This window comes from Nematolebias whitei, chromosome 2 (assembly GCF_014905685.2).
Source record: "Nematolebias whitei isolate Nwh7 chromosome 2, NemWhi1, whole genome shotgun sequence".
NCBI classification, from domain to species: domain Eukaryota; kingdom Metazoa; phylum Chordata; class Actinopteri; order Cyprinodontiformes; family Rivulidae; genus Nematolebias; species Nematolebias whitei.
The window spans coordinates 44879835-44902008 of record NC_056499.1 but is presented as its reverse complement, the minus strand read 5'-3'; the positions used below and the strand labels follow the sequence as shown (position 1 = coordinate 44902008).

The 22174-nt window shown below is 40.7% G+C and overlaps 1 protein-coding gene across 1 annotated transcript in view; it reads left to right on the top strand.

Annotated features, from left to right (window-relative positions):
* Positions 1–22174, top strand: part of prmt3 (protein arginine methyltransferase 3) — a 150625-nt gene that overhangs the window by 81743 nt on the left and 46708 nt on the right. Inside the window, exon 12 of the mRNA XM_037697700.1 lies at positions 11608–11795. Within this exon, the coding sequence (XP_037553628.1) occupies positions 11608–11795 (188 nt within the window). The remainder of the gene's footprint in view (positions 1–11607; positions 11796–22174) is intronic.

Sequence of the window (22174 nt, the reverse complement as noted above, 5' to 3'; positions counted from 1 at the left end):
GTCATTAACCTAAAACTGAACTGGAATCAACGAGAACTGGTTCACCCGTTTCTCGTTATCCAAAACTTACCACATGCATCCTACATAGGCTCTGACATTTTGGTAAGGTTGGGTGTCCACGTGGACACCATCAACAAGGTGCTGTGGTCCCTGAAACCAGCCACAAAGGATCCTCCTGTGCTAGACACAGCGAGCCTTAAGGCTGGGCAGACCATTCCAGAGGCCTGCCAGGTTGCTAGCAACCAAGACACCACAGTACCACCTCAGGTGATTAACCTAATGGTGCGAATCCACATAATAGCTGGACAAGCTATTAGCCATAAACAGGCATATTTTCAACCCTCTCCTGCATTTTTCAACTTGGGACTGTCCGTGGAAGCCACGAACCAGGTGAGTCTTGACTCCAGGACCACATCTATTGCTGCGTGTAACACTGGCATGGATGAGGTGCTGATCCCAAAAAACACTATGCTAGGATGGTTGATTTCAACTGACTTTCATGATTTTGAACTAGGCATTCCATTTCTGGGAGGACTCCCAGACAATCTGGTACCGAGTCAAGAAGCTGGGTCAGTATGGTTCACAAAACCAACACAGGCCATAGCTCTTTTCTCAACCAATGATGTCGACCAAGGACCTCAAACCTATGGTGTCTTACCCATAGACAGGCCCGACGACTCAGAAAGGGATTCATTGGAGCTCCCCAAGGAGCAAGAACCCTTATCAGTCTCATCACAGATTGATCAGGTGGTCGCACAAGCCGACGCTCTGACATCTGATGAAGAAAGAGACAAACTACGCCAAGTTCTTCTAAAATATGAAAAGTCATTCTCAACTGATTCAACAGATTGTGGGTTGACCTCACTCCACGCAGTGAGAATTCCAACCCCACCCAACGCACCGCCAACATTTGTCAGACAATACAAGATCCCTCTGGCGGCACACCAGCCTGTCCAGGAGATCATTGATGACCTTTTGGTCAAAGGTATAATCAGACAATGTAATAGCACCTACTCTGCGCCTCTATGGCCAGTTTTAAAACCAAATGGTAAGTGGAGACTTACCATAGACTACAGGAAGCTAAATAAACAAGTACCTTTATCCAGGTGGCCAATGACTCAGCTCCATCAAGAACTGCCAAAGGTCACCGATGGTAAGTACTTCTCGACCCTCGACGTCGCCTCTGGTTTTTGGACCATCCCTGTGCGCGCCGAGGATCAACACAAACTAGCTTTCACTTTTGGCAGCCGACAATACACCTTTACCAGGTGTCCCTTTGGCTACGCTAACTCACCTGCAGAGTTCAACATCTTTTTGAACAAAGCATGTCCAGACGCCCACGAGCGTGGGACACTAATCTACGTGGACGACATCCTTTTGAGACAGCCAACACTGGACTCCCATTTGGCTGAGATCGACCACGTCCTAAATCAGCTAACAACTGCTGGTGCTAAAATCTCACTGTCAAAGTGCCAGTGGTGCAGAACCAAAGTGGACTACGTTGGCCTCTTAGTAGGTCCAGACGGAGTACAACCACAGTTGACTCGCACCCAAGGCCTAGACAACCTCAAAGTCCCAACCAATCTCAAAGAACTACAAAGTTTCTTGGGAGTGTGTAACTACTCTCGCCAGTTCATAGAGCATTATGCGGATCTCGCAAAACCACTTTCTGAACTCTTAAAGAAAGACGTTCCTTTTGTCTGGACTGATACACAGCAGCAGGCAATGAACGCTCTCAAAGACAGGCTCAAGCTAGCCCCATGTCTAGTCTACCCAGACTACACCAAAGAGTTCTACTTGGAAGTGGGCTTCTCAACTTACTGCATGAGTGCAGGTCTGTACCAAATACACGACGAAGACAGGCGTGTTGTGGCCTACGCCAGCAAAACAATGGCAGGCCCTGAATTACGGTACTCAGACTGTGAGAAGGCTCTATTGACCACTGTGTGGGCAGTGAAACATTTCTCCTGCTATATTGGTGGACAGAGGATCATTGTTGAGACACAACACCAGCCAGTAACGTTTCTGAACAGCCAACGCATCAGAGATGGTGTGGTGACAAACTCACGCGTTGCAACATGGCTTATGGCACTTCAAAGTTTTAACCTAGACATCCGCTACGGTCAAAATAAGAAGTCGCACTTGGGCACTGATTTGGCAATCTGCCAAGAATGTACACAGGATGTACCAGCCACCCAACAGCCGGTTGTGAGCAAACCCTCAGCTGCTGAGGACCCAAATCACCACTTCTTTGATAGCAATATCTGCAAAGATATGGCAACAATGTACGTGGATGGATGCTCATTCCACCACGAGACAATCTGCAAAGCAGGTGTTGGAGGAGTTCTCCTCCAGGACCAAGAACAGGTCACATTTGGCTATAAATTAGGCTCTCAGTCTTCTCAGTACGCTGAGATAGCTGCAATCCTAATAGGCCTACAGATGGCAGTAGTACGCTCCATCCAGACGCTAGTCATCTGCACTGACTCTAACTATGCTCGACTTAGTTTCTTGTGTCATCTCGCTCTGTGGAAACAGAACGGTTTTCTCACAAGCAACAAAAAGGTGGTAAAACACAAAGAGCTTTTCATGACATGTGATCACTTAGTGACATCACATGATCTACAGATCTTCTGGAAGAAAGTTCCAGGACACTCTAGAGTCCCAGGCGATGACAAGCACTACAATGACCTTGCAGACTCCCTAGCCAAAGAAGGAGCCGTTGACGGACCCACGTGGTCCTTTGACCCCTCCTGGCTACTCAACACTCAGTCGTCACAAGCTACAACTGAGGTAATGGCAGTCACACGTGCACAAGCTGCAGCTAAACCTGCTGATAACACAGTTTCTGTGCGCCCAATGCTGACTGACCCAGACATCATCCAACTTCAGAAGTTGGATCCTGCAATTAACTCGATGATGCTGTATCTGACTGACCCAGACAAATACACTCCATCGAAAGACGAGCTGGATTCTAATCCAGACCTCAAAGTCCTCTTTCAGCTGCGAAAACAGCTAAAACTACTTAAGGGCATCCTAACTTTCGCTCATGGACGGACGTCCTCACCTGTGTTCGTGGTCCCCCATGACCACAGGGGGGTGATGTTAGTCCATGCGCATGACCTTCCGTCCGCAGGACATAAGGGTGACAATGCCACGCTGAAAGCATTAAAACAAATTGCTTATTGGCCTGGAATGAAAAAGGATGTCAAGGACTACATAAAAGGGTGCCTGATCTGTGGCCAGTTTCAACCATCCAGACCACTTCACAGAGCACCACTGCATAGTAGAGGCATTGCATTTCCATGGTCGGACCTCCAGATTGACTGGGTCGGACCACTCACTAAGACCTCTAGAGGAAATAAATATTTTCTCACGGTAACCTGCGCGTTTACCAAATGGGTAGAATGTCTACCAGCCCCTAATGACACAGCACAAACCACTGCTATGTTATTAATGAATCATGTATTTTCAAGGTTTGGACTTCCCCTTAGGGTGAACTCGGACCAAGGTACACACTTCACAGGTGAAGTAATGAAGGAACTGTGGAAGACGCTAGGCGTCAAAGCCAACTTCCATATTGGCTACCACCCACAGGCTTCAGGCCAGGTTGAGAGAGCAAACAGGACTGTGGTGAGTATTTTGAAAAAATACGTAGCCGCAAACCACAAGGACTGGGACGTGAAACTCCCTCTGGTCCTCATGGCCATAAGGGCCACTCCACACACGTCGACTGGCATCGCTCCTTTCGAGATGATGACGGGTCGACAAATGACTCTCCCTCTGCACCTGTTGTACCAACCAGGCGATGCTGCCATGGCAACAGCCTACACCACACAACAATACATGAAAGACTTGGAAAGACACCTTAAGAACACTTTTGCTTTCGCACAGAAAAACCTGGAAAAATCAGCTGAAGGACGCAAAGCGTACTACGACCAAAAGGCCTCTTACGAGGAACTCCAAGTGGGAGACAGGGTCTGGTACTACACGTTTGCACCCAAAACTGGGAGAGTAGAGTCCGGGACCGGAACTCTCGCCCGTAAGCTGATGCCCAGATGGACTGGACCCCATCTGATAGTCGACAAAGTGTCTCCAATTATCTACCAGATAAAAATCAGTAAAGGCCAAAAAGAGCCAACTGTTAAATGGGTACATCGTAACCAGATTAAACAACACAAGGCGTGCAATAACTCCTTAGGAGACAAAGACATCACAAAATCAGACCTCGTGGGAACAAGGGTCATCCAAGCAGAAGATAACTAATGGATAATAAACTTAACCATAGTTTAAACTCACAGGACCTACCCTTGATAAAACGGGACAGCGTGACTGAAATCTGGCAACCAGGGTGAGGAGAAGCAGTGAAACGATGTTTCTAGATGCTTAGTCACTACTCTTGTCGGTGTTGGAACGTTGTTTAGTTGATTTTGGTTGTTTCTGAGGTAAGAATGAATCTTGTGTGTAGTTAAGTTAGAGACTAAGAGGCCTTTAACCATGCCAACATGCAGTTCATTCACTAAATTGCAATCTTTGCGGAGTCAATGTATATTATTGCTACTTTGAGTACCATAATCTACATTGATCTCACAACGCTTAAGCCAAACCTACTCGAACAATTCTATTCGGGGGGATAGCTAATTCTTTTTGATAAGTCTCGCCATAGACTTCCAAAACATTTATGGGAAAACCAAACACCCAATCTCAAGTCGTTCGTCTAAAAGACAACAGACAATTACACCAAACTATATTTTACCATGTAAAGCTAACTTAAACCAAGTTAGAAATGGAAAAATAGTTTGGAACACTTTTCTATAGGCATAAACCCCTGTAGTTACCCCTTTTCAGCATTCTCCACCCCTTAACTGGTAGTTGTAGCTGTTCCCAACCATAATAGCTTACACACCAGATGCATATAGTTTAAGGCCTTATGTAAAATCCCCTTCATAAGCCCACCTTAAACCACATAATTGCATGACACATTGAACCAGAACGGCACAGGCTGGACGTCGCTGGAGACAACCTTCGCTGGAGGCGACCTGCAATCCTGACGTTGGTCTCCACTCTTCATCCAGTGGCCGCTTCTTCAGTTCAACCCAAGGGTACCCCTCTGTATGCTGATTAATCAACACTTCCAATCGCTGTGGATTTACCGTTGTGGATTATATGACTTTTTCCAATGGATTACAGACTCTGTTTCCAAGGGGTTAAAGCATTGCTACAATGGAATTATCGAGACGATATGGGATTATAATCAACACAATGGAATACCAAGAACATTGTGGAATTACCTTGACTTTGTTTCCTTGCTGGATTACTTCTGACTTTGGTCTTCCTTGCTGGATTACTTCTGACTTTGGTCTTCCTTGCTGGATTACATCAAGCTCAAGGACATTTGAAGGTCTAAGTTCACGGTTGGAATTCATCCCCATGGACAGGTGATGATTTCCAAAGGGGGGACTGTAGTGAACCAGATGACCTGATGATCTGACCCTCATCTGACCCTGATGACCTCAAATCTACCAGATGGACAGAGACTGTTATTTTCATTGATCTGAATAAGTCTGGGCCATCTGATGACTTTCTTTCTTGAATTAATCAAGCAGAAAAGACAATTCTCTATAATCATTACTGTCTTACAAATGTTTTGATAATCAAATTGTGTTAGTTCACTCAATGCTTTACAGGTTGAAAAGAACTACTCATCTTTATTTTACATAAACAGTAAGTAATGATTTTTATTCCTCATTCAAAGAAGAAATCACCTGAATATGCATTTCTTGATTTTCTGTCTGAAATGAGCCAAGTCGTAAGTGTGTGAAAGTTGAAGCTTCGGTCAACTAAATGTTTACTGAAGAAGAAATGTCATGTTTTACTATTTGAAAAGATTACCAAGTGTGAGACTCCACGAAGTCTGGTCGACTGCAATAATCTTTTCTGTATGTTGAAAACAATCCTTGACTTTTGATAATAACTTACGTCAAAAAACCACACCTTTCTGGTACATCCACGAATCAGAAAGCTCTAAATTGAACCGGAAGTCGACCCAAATAAAATGTGGCAACTTCCCAGTTCATGTTAGAATGAAAAAGATTCCATGAAGGAAAAAGTTCTCAAGGAGTTCAGAAGAGAACTAGAGTTATGGAGAGTTTTGGAGTTGGAGTCTGAGAAGATCTGAAAGAGTCTGAGAGCTGCTGACAATGAAGAGTCAGAGTTGCCGAGAATCCAGAGACGTTTTGGGATTGTGATTCTGTTTGAACTAACCACGCACGACTCTCCAAGGATTTTAGCTGTTCTCAACGGAGACGCTGATATCAGTTGAAAAGGATTCTTACTGAGGTGATCGATCGTCAACAAGGTAACGGTTTCTTCTTCGACTAAAGTGTACCTGGGACAAGCTGAGATACCTGATGGGAGCGTGCAATTTCTGGTCAAACAGATTAAATTCCCTCACATATTCCTCTTTAAGATAAATCTCCAGTTCATCTTAAACTCACCTCTCTCTCATAAATCAGTACAGATATTTTTAGAAATATCTGAAGCAAAGTCCTCAAATCACCGCCGAGTGATTTGAAGTTCATTATTTGTGAAACTGTCTGTTATTATTTTCATGTTTTGCCAAATTAATGTAAATGTTTGATGTTAAACTTTGATTCTGAAAATAAATGACTCCATTCATTTGATGGGTCAAAGGTAATGACGTCTCTCGTTCACATTTCTGTTAAATTCAATGCACGGCATTTACAGTCAGAAAAATGAAGAACTCGTGAAAAGTATGCATAAATATATACCACATATATTTGTCATACAACAAGTGACACGTACCTACGTGACTCACTACAATTGCACAGACCTTCAGTTTCATCAGTTGCCTTTAGGACTGGTGAATTGGTTACTTTGACTCAGATCTTTTCACCATTCATCAGAACATGACTGCATTAATGTTCCTCCACCTAAAATTTATAAATGCAAAAATCTGCTGTGACCTTTCAAACCTACATTAAATTTATTTGTAAAGGTAAAAGCAAGCATTTTGGACCAGCACCTATGTTTGCAGAATGAGTTATTGAAAAGTTTGATGCTGCAATGTTGCTATGTCCCCGTTTTAGCTGTGTACTGTTCAGAAAATAAAGTATAAAATATTGAAGTAGGACAAAATTGTCATCAGGTTGTGTTTTATGTGAATGTGATGGATTCAGTCATTACACCATATTTATAGAATTGATGTAAAAGTCCACACCCACACTATGCTCCACTGTTTTGTGATTAAATTTGTAGAAAGATTTATAAGTCATTAAATTTGTTGATGTTAGAATGTCTCATCACTGAATAGATGTAGTTGGGACCAGAAATCTCCACCCATTTCTCTAGTTATGATTAATGATTCTTTATTTAAGGCCAAATAAATAACTGAATAGATTATCTCATTGTGAATGCAGCTTTGTATTATTTACTCTTTAATAACTGCATTCTGTGATGTGTGTGTTAACGTAAAAATAAACAGAGATGTATGCGTTTGGTGCTTCTGTTCCTTTAGATTTAATTTCAATTTAATTATCAACTAGCCTGGGTTAAATAGAAGTTTAAAAAAACTTGATTACTCTTTTAGGGGCCAGTTTTGCAGACAAGGCTTAAGGCTAGTTCCAGACTAAAATGCTGTTTGAGCTGGTTTAACTTTAAGTCCCTTGCACAGTCTTATCTTAAAATAGTCACAGATTTAGTCTGTTCTGTATTAAACAAAGCCAATTGCAGGAAGGTGGATCAGAGCTATTCTATGACTAAATTGAAGCTTAAATTAATCCTTCAAAGAGGCAGATTTAACTTCTGCTTAGTATTGCTTGTGAAAGGGAGCAGAGACAGTTTGGCAGCATGGAGTATTTAGAATATCTAATTGAATACCATTATACACAACGAAGGCCGTCCAGAAGAGCACTTGTGGATAGAAGTAATCCATTGAACCTCTTTGATGAAATAACATTCAGAGACGCTTTCGTATGTAGAAAGAAAATGCGTCGGAACTAATTACTTTGCTTGAGCCTAGATTTCCTCTCTGAATCAAAGAGGAAGGCCTGTACCCAGTTCTCTCCAAGTTCTGATCACTTTGACATTCTTGGCATCTGGAATCTTTCATCATGAAACTGGTGATTTGTGTGGTGCCAGTGAAGCAGCTGTGTGTAGAATAGTTCAGAGTATGCAGTGCCATTTGTGAACTGAGGAGCCTATACATCAAATTCCCTTATGCTGCTGAGCAAGCCAACTGTACAGTGTGGTTCTATGAATACGGGCAATTCCCAGGAGTGACTGGCTGTATAGATGGATGTCATGTTGCCATCGTGTCCACCACTCCTGATGCTGAGGAGTACAGGAACCGGAGGAACTGGTTTTCCATCAATGTTCAGGGTGTATGCACACCCAGTTTGAAATTTTCAAACATTGTTGCTCGTTGGAAAGGTGCAATTCATGATTCAAGGATTTTTCTTAACTCCTCATTGTGTGCTCAGTTTGACAGAGAACAGCACAGTGGACTACTACTTGGTGACAGTGGGTATGGTCAGAGTACATATTTATTCACATCATACCTACATCCCACAACAGCTGAGTAACAAAGATAGAACAGAGCTCATGTTCGCACATAAGGGATGGTTGAGCATATATTTGGAGTTTGGAAAAATCGATTCCACTGTTTACGGAATACACTTCTTTTTGAGCCAAGGAGATGCTGCAAAGTGACTGTTGCTACCGCTGTGCTGCACAACTACCTAAAGCAGCATGATTGTCCAGATCCTCCGATGGAAGATCAAGATGATGCAGGCGGCTGTGGCTGAGTGGTTAGAACAGTCGTCCTCCAATACAATAGTTGGAGGTTCGAACCCCACAGCAGTTACATGCCGAAGTGTCTCTGGGCAAGACACTGAACCCCTTGTTGCCTCTGATGTGTGTCCCATCAGTGTATGAATGTGATCTAAAAGCACCGATTAGTCTCAGAATGATTTGTTCAATTAGCTTTGTAGAGATCTAGTAGAGTGCTGTGTGAATGGGTAAATGAGGACACAGATTGTAGTGTAAAGAGCTTTGAGTATCTCAATAAGATAGAAAGGTGCTATATAAGTACAGTCCATTTACCATTTACCATTTGCAGATGTGCCCAGGGCAGTGGCAGGGAATAACCAACGAGGACTTACATACAGAGCTGCTTTCACATTTCAGCACTTCAGTTAAATAAAGATGTATTTAACCGTGAAGTATATTGATCATGACTTATTTTGACTTTAATGGTGTTTGTTGTATACAAAATGTAAAAGTGTGCAGCAAAATTAAACGAATAATTCAACCAAAGCGGATTTAAAATGTAGTTTGTGGTGACAGTATTAACAGTCTTACCAAATAAGATAACAGTTTTATTTACACCATTTATTTAATCACATTTTTTCAGCATAGCTGTCTCATGAAGCTTTCTTTGAGCAGCTCTTCTAATTTCATGTCTAATTCAACCTGTAAAATTCTCATGTTTATGTCATGCTCTTCTTTCAGATATTTCGTTTTCTGCTCATGAAACTCTAGGGCTAGTTTTTCATAGACATGCTTTTTGGTCTCTGCTGGAAGGTAATGGCAGCATCTTCTCTCTGGCATGCCTCGCCAGATGTGGAGGGTGCACAGGCACTGTGCGCTGGCTCTTCCATCAGGATAAGTGTAGTTTCCCCTGTGTAAAGCGCACTGTTAGAAACACAAACCGGTGTGGTCCTTAGACTGACGTACAAATATAGACACAAACAGGAGAATATTTGTACAGAAGGAGGTAACCTTTCTTTGGTAAATTTACCATTTGTGTTCTGTTCTTCATGTCTACTGTCCACATGGTCATCGTCTGGTATACCTTCCAGAGGCTGATGGTCTTCTATAATTCCAGACAACAAGTCACCCAATGCATCTGTTTTGTCTTTCCTTGGTGGTGGTCCACCACAAGTAGTAAATCGTTCTCTTCTAGCTTCTGCATCTTTTTTTTTTTTCAGATTTAGTTTTATGTTCTTCCACAGGGTCTATGAAGGCAGATAGCATTGAATATAAACAATATATTAATCATAGCACTGAATATAAAAACAATAGTAATAATAATCCCTATTTATGAAGCAACTTTCAATCAAATATGTAGCTCAAAAACTGGCCGTCAGCATTACAGTGAAAACCACCCGCTTATGCAATAAAATAAGACAATGCAATATGAAACAACATAGAAGAATACAATAAAAAAGTTATTAATACAAATTACAGCCCAAGCACTCTTCTTCTTATGCTCAGTAGAAGCAGTATGGCTCTTACTTTCACTGACAGGATGATTTGTGACAATTTGTTTAAGTAAAGTTTTTTCATACTCTGTATAGTTTTTTGAATGAGTTCTTTTAGCTTCAGCCATTGTTTGGAGTCAAAATTCACTCCAGAAATGCTGCCCTCAGTTCCATTCCAGATTTTTATGAGCAAAAGTAAACCAACAGGTTGTGCTCCTACTTAGGCTAATGAGGCTTGATCCAGGTGTTCCCATTAGGCTTACTTCAGGACTCCATAGTCTTAGACTAACTAAAACAAAGTTAAGCCATGTTCAAGCAAGCCGCTTAAATGCCCAAGTTTAACAAGTCCAGAATAGGCTTACTCCTGTCTTAATCTAAGCCTTGTCTGCAAAACCAGCCCTAGATGCATTTCACTTTTTCACCAAGGTTTTTTTAATGTGCATTTTCAAGTCCTACTTTTAAAAATGTGAATTGTAGCAGCAGATAAAAAAAAGTGGAATTATTCTAAGCTTTGGCAGTAGTTTGTGTTTGGTTTTGCCTTTTTCAAAAATTATTTATGGCACAAAATGGAGTATTAGAAATGCCTAACCCTCTCAGAACCGACTGTGAGGAATCAACAGTGCCTCCAGACAACAAACCTGACCAATGATGAAGAGTTTAGAAAGTAATTTAACAAATCAAGGTGAACAAAAATTAAAGCAAACAAAATATTTCATGTGTTTTTTGCCGTTTCCTTTGAGATGGGTAGTTTTAAATCTTAAGCCTGACTTGCATCAGAAAGTGTCTAAAATAACCCTGGAACACTTTGCTTTACCTTTCATAGTAGTTTAGAAAACTAGTGAACGAAGTCAACCAGAATGTGACTTTTGTAGACAGAGCAAACTAGATGTGTAGAGAAAAAAACATAAAAACTATGTGTCTACTAAAAATGTTAACATTGGCAAATTATCATAGTCAGCATCACTGATTGAAATGATTATTAGTGCTAGACCTACAGGACTTTAAGTATCTGTTATTCCTCTTAAATTTGATCTATACAGACACCATAACCGATACTGTTTTGTGCAATGAGTGTAACACAAGACCTAAAACAGCATTTGTTTGAGCCTCAACAATGTTTTCAGTTTTAAAAAGTGTGAGTAAGAATTTTTGTTTGATTCTCAAAACTCACATTGTCTACTGTGGATAAGATATTGTCTGCTTATAATATATATATATATATATATATATATATATATATATATATATATATACAATTTTTTTTTTTTTACATTTATTTTTTTTGTGCAGGTGGTAATGTTGTTTCTTTACCTTTTCTCCACAGTGTACCCAGACCTTTGTAATATTAGCCTGGTAGCTGTGGGAGATGCACAGAAGCACCAAGAACGCATTGCATTCTGGGATGATGTGTATGGCTTCAACATGGCGTGCATGAAGAAGGCTGTGGTTCCTGAGGCAGTAGTGGAAGTGGTGAACAAAGACACACTTATTTCTGAACCTACAGTCATACAGGTAAACATTTTGGTATGATCAGTGATAACTGTTATATGTGGTGATGACCTGTCAGATTTGATCATGAATAAAACATTAATTCAGTAAGAGAGTAATTACTCATTTCAAAGGGGAAAACCTGCTGTCAGTCTGTATGTTATAGTACAGCACACAATCAGGGCTCATCATCTTTCAGGATGGTTGTTTTGTTGATGAGAGGTTCAGTCACCAATGCTCTCAAATGGACTAAACTTGTTTAACCCCATAGATATTTATTGTTCCCATAAAGCACATTTGATTTAGACTACACAGTGCTTGACCCATTACTAACTTTAACATTAAAAGTGGTGGCACAGTTGGTAGGGCTGCTGCCTCTCAGCAAGAAGGTTGCTGGATCGCACCACGGCCAGGGAACCATTCTGGGTGGTTTGCTTGTTCTTTCTGTGCATGCGTGGGTTTTCTCTGGGTGCTCCGGTTTCCTTCCACAGACCAAAAACATGCATGTTAGACTGCTTGGTAACTCTAAATTGTCCCTAGGTGTGAGTGAGCGAGTGAATGGTTGTTTGTCTTGTTTGTCTATGTGTCCCTGTGATGGACTGGAGACCTGTCCAGTGTGTCCCCTGCTTCTCCCACAGGGACTGGTGGACACCAGTGACCCCCATGACCCAGTGAGACACAGTGATCTCTCACTAAAGGCTCCCACAGACTCGGGCGGACTGAGAGCTGCACGGAAACTGCACAGACTGTCCGCAGAGGGTTGAGACTTCATCCTCGAGCGTCCATCCTGACAGGCTGCAGCCAGCTCTGCAGGCAAGGGGTGTTTACCTTCGGGACAAATTGAGGTCGCCGGTTGGTCATTTGCTGACATGCCTACTGGATTGATTGACAGGTTGCAAAGAAGAAAACAAAGGAGAGCTGGCAGCAAGCGGCAGCAGTGTTCTGTGTTTATATGTTGTTAATGAAAAGTTCTAAAAAATAAATTAAAAAAACAGGGAGCGCTGGCCCTGCAGCCCACACATCAGACCGGCCCACCAGGAAATCTCCAGACCCTCCCGCAGCCTCGCCGGACCTGATTTTAATTCTCTCGTGACAAATTCCTTCATTTCTCACAAGTTCAGTCATGGCGTCAACGGACGAGGAGGAAGAGATCGCTTGCCTTTTGGGAATAAAAACAAAAAACAAAGAAAAGGCCATTAAACCAGACCATGGATGAAGAAGGTGAATTTAATACATTGGTGTCACATACAAAACAGTTTGTCACTGGGCAGTTTATTGTGCGCGACACAGAGTACATGTACGCAGTCGTAAAAATTGATCTTTGCGCAGACATACCTTGTGGGCGTCCGCTTCGACTCTAATCCGGTACGCATGGACCTCCGCAGACTGACGTACGCCTGACTATGTGGGAGCCTTTATCGTGGGGGTTACATTCTAGAGACCCTCGCGAAAAGTGAAAATCTGCGAAGTAACTATATTTATTTTTATTATTTTTATATATATAATTTTCCACTCTCCTATAAACATTTCATATGCTTTTAAAGAGATTGGCGATGAACCACGACATAGCGAGAGACGACTGTATATGAATATAAATTGAGAGTAATAATAGTTTGTCCAAAAGATATAAATTGAAGATTAGATGTGTCGTTTAGATATTCACTATAGAAAAAAGAACACTTCTACATGCAACTCTTCTTACCATTAAAGTAACTTTGAAGAGAAACCCAACATGTATCAGCCATGTATTAGCAATACAATGTGTTTGTCAGGTTTGCCCTGCAGAAACACAGATAGGAGAAATTACGTTTTTGAGGCTAAAGCTGTAGGAAAGACAGGATGAAAGCAAACATAATCCAAGGAGAGAGAGAGCTGTAAATTTTAAGGAAGCGTATCTGTGTTTGTGGTGATGCTGTAGAGCTGGGTGATTGATCAGTCTTATCCGTATTTAAGTTCTACTTAAGGAAACTTCATTACTCTCAGCTGGCTAAGATAGAGCAGTTTTTTACAGAGTTGATGGGCAAGCATACTCATTACTTTGAGATAAAACACTCACACGCATAATGAGCTGAAACAGTCTCGCATGTAAGAAAACAAAATATATAGGAAAGCTCTTTCCTCTTTATTCCACTGTGTGTTTCTTTGCCAGTTAACCCCTTTGCAAAGCGTTGCATTTTCCACCCATCTGGGAGTGTGATGAATGAGGGGAGAAGTTTGATGTAATGGAATTTGAGTTCTCTAATCAATAGTTTCTCCCCTCCAGTGACAAATAGACACTGCCTTTACCCAAATTACAAGGACTCTCATCTATTGTGTCTCGTTGATACGATCCAATAACATTCCATTAAGACTGACTGCAATTCCGTAAAATTGAGAGCAGTTTCATGGAATTATAAATTCCCGCTGAACAGATTTTTTATTTTTTTTATCCACCACCTACCCTCCATTGTCAACAGACTGACAAGTTTTAATTAGGGAATGTGAACTTGCTGTTATTTTAGAAAGCCTCTTGTTTCTTTATTGTAATTTAGTTTGGGGTTTTTTTGTACAATTTTGAAAAGGTTACTTGTTTTTTGGCAGGTGGTTTTATTTTTATTTTCTGTTATCTACTTACGTATCTTGGATTATATGTTTATTTGATCAAAACATCATAAAATTAAACTAATGTTTTGTTTTTTCTCTGTTATCAATAGAGCTTTTTCTCCATTTTTAAATTTGCAATCATTCTTCACATGAATATATCTGGCTATATCTGTTTTGTAAATTAAGACATGTTAGGTTGCAGAAGCATTAGGATGAGATCAGCAGAAACATACAGTTAAACAGAGACCCTATTTAACGATAGGTGGTTTCTTTTCACAAAGATGGCCTCCTTTACTCCTCACTCAAACCATCGTTCCTCTCTGTCCAGGATGCGAACATCTTAACCTCTGAAAGAGTGACCGCTGGCCTGGAGATGAGTGTAGACTGCAGAGTCCTGGCCTGATGATGTTGCTCTTCTGTGCTGGGATGTCCTTTTGGCCAGTGGCTGTTTAGTTTCCTCAATGTATACTGTAATTGCCGGTCTATATAGCACGCCCAAATATAAGCCACACACCCTAAATAAAAATAATAATAATAATTTGTACATATATAAGCCGCACTTGAGTATAAGCCGCAGGCGTTCATGTTGTAACATGAATGGCACACGGCTACTGAGAGAGACTGCTCTTGTTGTAGATCAAGAATTAACTAGAGATGCACGATACACTTTTTTTTTTTTACTTCCGATCCGATCCGTAGATCTGGATATTGTCCGATACTATTCCGATACCGTTCCGATATCATCATCATTATTGATTTTATATGAGGCTGTAATAATCTCTTCTCTTCAGGCAAGTATAATTTGTAACAATATATGCATGCTTGTCCAGAAAGGCAACTTGAGTTCAGTTTTATTAATGCTGGCTAAGTTTCAAAGTTAGAATTAAATCCTGCCAACACAAAACATGTTGTTGGTTTTTTTTCCTAGCTTTAAAGTGAATATTGAAGTGATTAAATGGCTTCAGACATCTGCTAAGTTCATGGCAGAAACCAACACAGACATGTTCCTGTTAGTAGTACTTTACATTGCTTTATAATGTAGCTGTTTTTGCGTCATATATATATATATATATATATATATATATATATATATATATATATATATATAATTTTATTTTATTTTTCAATTCATATGCTTATTTATGATTGTCTACTGTTGTACTGATAAACATCTCCTGGAGGGTAAGCTATATCTTGGCTGCAAGTATTCAATCAAGCTGCGAAATCCTTCATTTTCTACAACTGATAGCGGTTGGTCATTATTTACGATGAAGTTTAGCAACTTCTCGGTAATCCCTTTAGCTTTCAAGTTGTCCAGCGGAAGTTTACTTTGCTGTTTGAACGACTCCAGACGTGATTTCTGCTGGCTCCTTTAGTCTTTCTCCCGCCTGGCTAAACAATCCTCTTGCTCTTTAATGTGGTCCTTTCTCAAATGTTTGATTAAGTTTGTTGTATTGTAGGTCACGACGGAGCTTCCCCCTCTCTGTACTTCATCTCTGCAGACATTGCATGTTGCTGTCTTGCTTTGCGGTGTTTCTAGTGTAAAATACTTCCTTCAGCAGACATGTTGCGATGAAAAGTTGGTTAGCCGTTAGCCACAGTGCTGCTCAGTCCTCACGTATTTACTCATGTTCAAGCTGGCTGCAAACTATGAAATGGATTTCCTGAATGTGAGACGGGTCTTGTTTCTTTGGGTTTCATGAAACAAGCCTCCATTCTGGAAATTCAGTCCATAGTTTGAAGCCAACTTGCAGAGCAGCTGGCAGGGAATCACATGAGGAGAAGTTTCAACAGACACAGACATGCATCATGGATCGGAAATCTCTGCAGGTTGGATCGGAAAAATCTGATACGTAAATTATGCTGTATCGGAACCTGATACCAATACCGGATTAGATTGGCCCGTCCCTAGAATCAACCACCAGGTGGCATTTTATCAACTTTATCTTGCTGTTCAACACACCCTGACAGTGAACCCCACAGGTCTTTATGACAACTAACCTGTACCTCCCTCACTCATGGTTACTGGTATTCTATTGAATAGCCTAACACAAACTAATACATAATCAGTTCTTCTCATGCTAAGCATTTCATTACACTGTTAACTTTGTGTTAACCTTGCGACAAATAAACACAACTTGAACTTAAATGTTCTTTTGGGTTTTTTTTTTCTGAACAGTGCCGGTAACACTGTTTGGTTATTAAAAATAACAGTAGCCTACTAGGAAGTCATTGATTGCTATATTCCTTCTGCTGTAAGCTTGTGCTCCGTAGAGCAAAATTGTTCTGTGAGCATGTGAGACTCACATGCTCGGCACATGCAGTGGTATCCCCCATCCCATTATCTCCTCCCCTCCCCATTTCATTGGTTTGACTATGACCTGTTCGATAATTTCATTGGTCAGATTTTTTTTTCTTTTTTTTACCTTTATACATGTAGTCTCATCAATACCCGTCCTTGTCTTGTGACTCATTGAGACTACCTTAGTGGTTTATTGTGGTTGACTGTTGGTCACATGGCTTCAGAGAGGTATTATGGGTAAAATTTATGTTAACTGTTAATCATTTCGGTTGGCAGTTTTGCTTTGTTATGTTAGTGATTAGTCTGTCCTTGTTAGCCTAGTTTATGTGTTCATTATGTGTTAGTTTGTTTTAGGCCATTCAGTAGAGTAACCATGAGTGAGAGAGGTAGTTGTCATGAAGACCTGTGGGGTTCACTCTGTCTGTGTTTGTCACGAGGACCCACCCTTCAAGAGAAACGTGTACTGGGCAGCTATTTGAGTGCCCAGGTGTGATGAAGCTAAATGTTTTTGGTGGCAGGAAGCTCATTAGCCCTTCAAACAAACAAAAAAAAATCCATAAATTAGCCACAGCATTGTATAAGCTGCAGGTTCAAAGCCTGTGAACAAAATAGTGGCTTACAGACCGGCAATTACGGTAACTGATCACAGCCCTCCTGACACTGAACAGCCTACACAATATAACTCTGTCTGTGCAAGGGGACAGGATCTTTGGAATGAGCCAGTCTTGGTCTCAACACCACTGGAACCACTGAGCACCACTGAACCATCCAGAAACACTGCATTTCCATATGGTCAAAAAGCTGTTTGTTGATTAGCTTTTCAAGTATTTTTTAGACACATGGCATGATGGAGAAGTCTGTAGAAGCTTAAATCAGCATTGTCACCTCCTTAGAACATGGGGGTGACTGCAGCAGATTTCCATTTCTTGAGAACACCCCCGTTTGTAGCGGAAGATTGAACAAGTCACAGATGGGGTTTGCGATGACGTGTGTACCGGTTTTCAAAAAGAAGGACTTGACACCATCCATTCAAGCTGGTTTGTTAGTGTCCAGACTGAGTAGCTCAGTCAGTATCTCAGACTCATGTACCAGCCAAAAGGTGAAGGGAGGGGAGTGTCTTGAGGTAGATGGACTTGATTCAGAGTTTGTGGTGATACCATAATTTGTTAAATAATTTTAGAGTATTATCATTTACACAACCAGTTTAAGCAAAGTTGTTGTTGAAGTAATGCACCATTTTAGCTTTGTCTATGACAACGATGTCATCAGGGCATCGGTGAATGAAGTTATAAACAACATCCAGGCATTGTCAACTTTAGGGACAAGGTCAATTCTCTGCCATTGTACAAGCGTCAAGTTACACAAGAAAGCCTGTTCATTGAAGTTCCTGAGTAGGCGCTTGAACAGGACCGATGCTGGATTACTTAAAGTTGTGCCATTACAGACACAAGATATACTACAGTGATTGCTAAGGCTTTGACAAAAGACTACAGAGATATATCTGTCTGGTCTGTTTGTTTGTTTTGTTATGTTTTTTTTACACTCTGGCTCTCGATCGAGGTGGCTGCTTTTGTCTTTCCTGCCCCGTTTTTCCTTCCTCCTGCTTTGCTCTCTGTGTGTCTGAAGTGCCTGGAACACATCTCCCAAACGTAAATTAAGATTATGGATCTGGTATCATGGGCGTTCAACTCTATTGACAAGAGTTTTTCAACAAAATGACAAGGTCCTGGAGAACCGGCGTGTCCAGCTGAGACTTGCGCTGTGGGGTATGTCATGGACCTGTGGGGAGTGTGGCAGCTGATGTGCCTCTCAGTCCTGTCTCAGGAGACTGCTGAACACGTTTACATATTTGGATTTATGATATCAGGGACTCTGCTTTTTGGCATCAGCGGGGCTCTATTTTATTGACTATTGAAGAAGACATCGGCAGCAATTTCGGCCATGGCAAAGCTTCCAAGTCAATGTGAAGGTTTGGTTCATGCTGTAAGTACTCAAAATCAGCTGATTTAAGAGCTAAACCGTAAGGTGGAGGCGATTTATGAGAACCGCAGGCCACCTGCGGCTTCTGGGAGTCGTCAGCGCGGTGGGATCGACTTTGAGGGAGACTCTTAACATGGATTAGTGGAATGGATTCCCACAATTAGGCCATTTTGGAACCAGATCATCCAGATAGACTCAAGGCTGAAGAATGAAAAAAAAAATCTGTCTGCCTGAAGAAAATCAACAATCAAAGCTTATCTGAATCTGACTGCCCGATGGCCTCGGAGACGGGCCGACTGTCAAATTTCTCCTGGGTCATTGGTAACCAAGGACAAAAGCTTCATCTATCGCATCACACACACACACACACACACATGCACACACACCCACACACACACACCCACACCCATATCCCCCAGAAGGATAAACTCAGAGGATGTGTTAAGAGGTGTAACTGACAAATACTCAAGTCAAGAAGTATTTGGACTCAATATTTTCTCTTCCCTCCAATCTGGCTTCAGGAAACAACACAGCACAATTACTGCTTCACTAAAGGTTTTCAATGATGTTACTGAAGCTTTGAATGCTAAGGATTACTGTGCTGCACTTTACTTAGACCTGTCCAAAGCTTTTGATACTGTAGATCATGACATCTTATGCCACAAGCTCTCACGTATTGGCTTCTCAGATCACACTGTTGGCTGGTTCTCAAACTATCTCTCAGGTCGGAGGCAATGTGTTCGACATAACGGTACTTCATCTAGCTACCTAACGGTCACCAATGGTGTACCACAAGGCTCAGTTTTAGGTCCCACTCTTTTTACAATTTAGGTAGATAATCTAGGTCAAAACATTCCTGACACATCCTTGCATCTCTATGCCAACAACATTCTTGTATTGCCGAGCTAACATGGTTGCCAAGGTTTTCCAGCTTCTACAGTCTGCATTTGATATCATTCAGTCAGACTTATTCCATCTCAAGCTGGTACTAGATACTGACAAGACCAAAGGGATGTTGTTTTCAGCAGAAAGCCGGTGCCAGCAACTCTTCCTCCTATCTCATCCATGCACAGTGTTCCTATTGAGTTTGTAGATTCTTACAAATACTTGGGAATTTTGGTTGATGCACATGTCTTTTTTTTTTTAACTACATATTGAAAACTTGATAAAGAAACTGAAATTAAAACTGGGTTTCTTTTTTGAGAAATAGATATTGCTTAATTCTGAATGACAGAAAACGCCTTGCAACCACAACCTTCCTACCGGCTGTTGGCTATGGTGACATTATTTACATGAATGCCCCTACCAGCTCGTACCAGCTAAGAGATCAGATTGTAACTTATGTACATATACATTTTTTTCTTTTTTCTTGGTGTTAAAGTGCTATGAACTGTTAAACTAAACACTTAAAACACAACAGACTGGCTGGCTCCATGTCTCGCTGTATGCTGCTTGCAGGTTTGTTATATGTTTGTGCAAACTGTGCCATTAAAACCCATCACAAGTCTGTCCAATGATGCTCTTCATAAACCTTTGCAGGTACCAAAGCAATGATGCCACTTTGGCACTTTCAATCTTTGAACATCAATGATCATGACTTTTGCCAAACAAATCAAGCTCCAACACAGCTTCAGAAACACTGTTTTTATTTTTTTTAGTTTTTTTATATACATGCTCTAGAGCTTCAGCTTCTGACAGCCCATCACTACTAAAATTCAAATTATTAAATGCAAATCATGCATCTATTACTTTCAGCTTGAAAAATATTAGTTTTATTATATTTAAAATAATCTTGAATTCAAGCCGAAAAGCATTTGAAATCAATTTGCCTTCACATAGAAGTTCCACAAGAAACGAATCATAGCATCATCCCCTGAAGGTCATAAACAATTAGAAATTTAAATGGCTGTAAAAGGATGAAGTAATCAGGGTAGTTAAAAATGATGGAAGACTAAATAGTAATGTAATCAATAATGTTAATATTTTGAACCCAGGTTGTCTGGTTGGCAGGCAAGGGCTCATTCCTCTCATCTATTACTTCACTGAGCATGCTAGCAGTTGTGTGTGTGTGTGTGTGTGTGTTTGCGCGTGTGTGTGTGTGTGTGTGTGCATGCGTATGTGCATGTGTGCACATGTGCAGGCATGCATTTGTTACCTTCTAAGGCCCATTTTTCCAACACATACTACATTGTGAGGACCAACTGCTCCTTATGAGGGCTAAAGTCCGGACCCCATAAGAAGCAGTGCCATTTTTGTCTTAGGGGTTAGATTTAGGACTAAGGTGTGAATTGAGAATGAGTTAGGTTTAGGGTTAAGTATGTACAGGTAAAGGTTAGGTTTAGGATAAGGGTCAGGGTTAGGCTTTATAAATGAATAGAAAATGAATGAAAGTCAATGCAAAGTCCCTGTAAAGATAGCAAAATATACTTTTTGTGTGTATATGTGGCCTGCGGCGAATCAGAACTGTGGAGGCCAAAGACTGAGGATGCTCAGACTTAAAAGCTTTGCTCAAATTATGCCAAACATGATGGAACCATGTGTGAAATATTTAAATGATAATGTAAGTAAATAAATGAACAAATAACTATTACTATTTTTTAACAGTACAGTCTTTTAGTCTATTATTTATCTTTTAGTCTTTCAGTCTATTATTTAAAAGGCAAAATATTAACTTTAGACTTGCAGTATCTATTACTTTCAGTTTGAAATTAGCATTATTTAAGGCATATTAAAAATATTAGTATTTTCGAAATTTTAAATATTAAATATATTAAACCTTAAACATTTTTATTACTTGTAGTTTAAAAATGGCATAATTAACATCATATTAATAACATATTCAAATTCAAAAAAATTCAAAAATACTTTATTAATCCCAGAGGGAAATTATTTGTTGTTGTAACTCATTATCCTCATTTCATTAAGAGATGTTATAGATACTGATGGCTGTAGACTGGAAGGATCTCTTGTAAAGGTCCATCCCACAGTAGCTCCTAAGAAACTGGCCGCAGATGCCGTCTGATCTGTCCACCTAGACTCAGCTGGCCTCTCGGTTCCCCCGGGCTGTAGGGCCGCCCGAATGCCGGGCAGAACTCCTCCCAGAGCGATGGCCACTCCTCCCAGCAGTTTGCCGAGCTCCTCATCGCTGTGGACAGCCAACTGTAGGTGCTGAGGGATGATCCTGTCCTTCTGCTGTCATGAGCCATGTTTCCTGCTAATTCCAGGTTCTCAGTGGTCAGGCACTCGAGCACAGCTAGCAGGTAGATGAGAATGCATCTACAGAACATCCTTTTCAACTCCTGGGGTTTGGGGCTGTAGTTGAGATATTATTTGAGCTTTTGAGATGTTAATCAGCTGCTGTTGGTTGTAGAAAAACATTCTTGAATATATTTATTATAATACTGATATCAATAACATATTAGTATTACAGTATAATGCTGATATCAATAACATACCTGTATTATTATAATACTGATATCAATAACATATGGTATGTTATTGATATCAGTATTATAATAATACTGGTATGTTATTGACA